General features: G+C 66.5%; 1 protein-coding gene across 1 annotated transcript in view; it reads left to right on the top strand.

Annotated features, from left to right (window-relative positions):
* Positions 1-3558, top strand: part of NFE2L1 (nuclear factor, erythroid 2 like 1) — a 9804-nt gene extending 6246 nt beyond the window's left edge. The window contains exons 2-5 of the mRNA XM_017839671.1: positions 545-760; positions 1137-1226; positions 1519-1680; positions 1854-3558. Coding sequence (XP_017695160.1) covers positions 545-760; positions 1137-1226; positions 1519-1680; positions 1854-3185 — 1800 coding nt within the window. The 3' untranslated portion in view covers positions 3186-3558. The remainder of the gene's footprint in view (positions 1-544; positions 761-1136; positions 1227-1518; positions 1681-1853) is intronic.
* The last annotated feature ends 11 nt before the right edge of the window (positions 3559-3569 follow it).

Here is a 3569-nt window from a genome sequence, read left to right as displayed (position 1 = left end):
TCCTCCTCCTCCTCTTCCTCCCCCGGGGACCATGATCGGCGTGCGCCGCGGCCCGGGCGGCAGCTGGGGACATGAGAAAGGTACCGGGGGGGGACACGCCGGGGGGGGCTGCGGGGACCCCGGGAAGGGTCCGGCGGCGGCGGCGGCGGCTGCTCAAGTTGCATCAGGTGGGTGGGAATGCGGGGATTTTCCTGCCACCCCACCCCTTATGCAAATGGCCGGGATGGCACCACGGGCTGATGCAAGGCGGGCACGGCGCAGCCACCGCCGCGACGCGGGCCCGGGCGGCCCCCGCCGCCTCCCCCGGCGGCGGGCGGGCGGCCATGGGCGGCGGGGAGGGCAGGGCCGGCCATGCGGAGCCCGCAGAGCCGCTCCCGGGATCCCCGCGGGGCGCTGGAGCCCCGGCAGGAGCAGCGCGGGGCTCCCCGGGTGGGCTGCGGGCTGGGGTACGGGGGGAAGGGGGGGTGGGGAGAGGGGGTGGGACCGCTGGGTGGGGACCCCCCCCCCAGCGCAGGGGCTGAAGGAAATGTGGTCTGTCTTGCAGGACATCGATTTGATTGACATCCTGTGGAGACAGGATATTGATCTCGGCGCTGGGCGAGAGATTTTTGACTACAGCCACCGGCAGAAAGAGAGCGAAGTGGACAAAGAGCTGAGCGATGGGAGGGAGCGCGGGGACAGCTGGAGGAGTGCAGGGAATGAGGTCTTGGATAGAAACCTGCTAGTTGATGGAGAGACCGGGGAGAGTTTCCCTGCGCAGGTAACGCCCCCGGGCCGGGCTCTGCTTGGGGGCCTCCGTGGGGGCCGCTCGGAGCTGCAGCAGCAGGGTTGGCCCAGGTGGGCGACAGGATTTGGCGCTGGCGAGGCCAGGGCAGGGCTGGCCCCGCGTGTCCCCGTGTCCCCGGCAGCCGCAGAGTCCCCTCAGCCCCGTGGCGAGTCCTTGTGTGGCAGGAGGCAGGGGAGAGGCTCTCCAGCGCGTTCCCGTTCCCTGGAGCAGCAGGATGGAGCACTGGGTGGGGCCTCTGGCTCTTTTTTGGATGCGCTGTAATAAAGCCCTGCTGGAAGGAGCTCGTTCCCTCAGCACCACCTTCCCCGAATCCCGAGGCTACGATTCCCTGTGTTTCCTTCCCCCCCAGGTGCCCGGTGCGGAGGATCAGACAGCCCTGTCCCTGGAGGAGTGCCTTAGGCTGCTGGAGGCCACCTTCCCTTTCGGGGAGAACTCGGAGGTGAGCGGATGGGGCGGATCCAGGGGCTCTCCCTGCCTCACCCACTGGGATTTCGGTGCCTCCAGCATCCTTCCCGCAGCGAACCGGGTTTGGCCGCTCAGGAGGCTCCTTGAAACCACCCAAGGAGGGGGTGGGCCACCATTAATTAAAGCCTCCTGGCTTTGCTCCTCGTTAGTCCGTGGCAAGGCAGGGAGGAGCAGGCAGGCCGTGACCGGGAGCAGCGGGAAGGGCGCTGGGCTGGGGGGTGGCTGCAGTGCCGAGGCTCCAGCCCTGACTCCCCTCACGTGCTCAGTTCCCAGCTGCGGATGTCTCCGCCCTGAGCGAAGCCGTCCCCGGGCAGAGCCGGGCCCCGGGCGGCCCCCCCACCCTACTGTCCCCCCTCCTGGCCGAGAACGAGTCGCCCTTCGACCTGGAGCAGCAGTGGCAGGACCTCATGTCCATCATGGAGATGCAGGTGAGCCCCGGGAGAGGGACGGGAAGGGCTTTGTCCCCCCAGGTGCTCCGTGAGTCTGGGTGTGGTGACGCCGTGGTGGCCCTGTGGCCCATCTGCTGCAGCCGGATGGGGGGAGCTCCTTCCAGCCTGGAACGTCGTCCTGTCCTTCACCGCTGTCCCCGCGTCTCTTCCAGGCCATGGAAGTGAACTCCACGACGGGCGAGAGCCTGTTCGGCGGCACCGGCGGAGACCTCCTGGCGTCCAACTACAGCCTGGCCCCCGGCACCCCCATCAACCAGAACGTGAGCCTGCATCAGGCCTCGCTGGGCAGCTGCTCCCAGGACTTCTCCCTCTTCAGCTCCGAGATCGAGAGCCCCTCCATGGTGGGCGGCTCGGCCCTGCTGCAGCTGACGCCGGACAACTCCACCGGCCTCAACAGCACCTTCGGCTCCACCAACCTGAGCGGGATCTTCTTCCCGCCCCAGATGAACAGCACGGGCAACGAGACGGCCGGGCCCGAGCTGCCCGACCCGCTGGGAGGGCTCCTGGACGAGGCCATGCTGGATGAGATCAGCCTCATGGACCTGGCCATCGAGGAGGGCTTCAACCCCGTGCAGGCCTCGCAGCTGGAAGAGGAGTTCGACTCCGACTCAGGTCTTTCCCTGGATTCTGGCCACAGCCCCGCTTCTCTGAGCAGCTCGGAAGCCTCGTCCTCCTCGTCCTCTTCCTCCTCGTCCTCGTCCTCCTCCTCGTTTTCCGAGGAAGGGGCCGTGGGCTACAGCTCCGACTCGGAGAACGTGGACTTCGAGGAAGCGGAAGGGGCGGTGGGATACCAGCCGGAGTACAGCAAGTTCTGCCGCATGAGCTACCAGGACCCGGCCCAGCTCCATTACCTGCCTTACCTGGAGCACGTTGGCCACAACCACACCTACAACATGGCCCCGGGGGCCCTGGATCCCGAGGAGCCCAAACTGCCCGGCGGCGGCAAGAAGAGCGGCGGCCCCAAGGAGAAACCGTCCGAGTTCCTGGACAAGCAGATGAGCAGGGACGAGCACCGAGCCAGGGCCATGAAGATCCCCTTCACCAACGACAAGATCATCAACCTGCCCGTGGAGGAGTTCAACGAGCTCCTGTCCAAGTACCAGCTCAGCGAGGCCCAGCTCAGCCTCATCCGCGACATCCGCCGGCGCGGCAAGAACAAGATGGCGGCGCAGAACTGCCGCAAGAGGAAGCTGGACACCATCCTCAACCTGGAACGGGACGTGGAGGACCTGCAGCGCGACAAGTCCAAACTGCTCAGGGAGAAGGTGGAGTTCCTCAAGTCCATCCGGCAGATGAAGCAGAAGGTGCAGAGCCTGTACCAGGAGGTGTTCGGGCGGCTGCGGGACGAGCAGGGGCGGCCCTACTCGCCCAGCCAGTACGCGCTGCAGTACGGCAGCGACGGCTCCGTCCTGCTCATCCCCCGCGGCCCCGCCGAGCCCCAGCCCCGGCGCCAGGACCGCAAGCAGAAGGACCGCAGGAAGTGAGGGGCAAGGGGAGAGAAGCAGGAGCGGGGACGCTTCGCCACGAGGGGAGAGAGAGAGAGAACTGGAGAAGGGCTGAGCCTGGAAGTAACTTTTAGAGGAACTTTCATGCCTTCTTATCCGATATATCTTCTCAACCACGCAACGGGGGGGAACTGGCGCTGCCGGACGCTGCGGGAGCCGCGGGGGGGCCGAGGTTTTTTGTGGGGGTTTGGAGGGACGAGAGGAGGAGCCCCCCCTGCGCTGCCCAGCCCGGAGCCTCCCACAACCCGGGATCCTTGGAGCGCAGGGACGAGCTGGCAAACGCTGCTGGGGAGGTTGGCAGAGGTGGAAAACAAAAAAAAAACAAAAACTACTGTTAGGAACTGGCTTTAAGTAAGAAAAGAC

This window comes from Lepidothrix coronata, unplaced genomic scaffold (assembly GCF_001604755.1).
Source record: "Lepidothrix coronata isolate B3197 unplaced genomic scaffold, Lepidothrix_coronata-1.0 Scaffold449, whole genome shotgun sequence".
In the NCBI taxonomy this organism is placed as follows: domain Eukaryota; kingdom Metazoa; phylum Chordata; class Aves; order Passeriformes; family Pipridae; genus Lepidothrix; species Lepidothrix coronata.
Note: the sequence above shows the minus strand (reverse complement) of the source record. Positions and strands in the feature narration are given on the sequence as shown.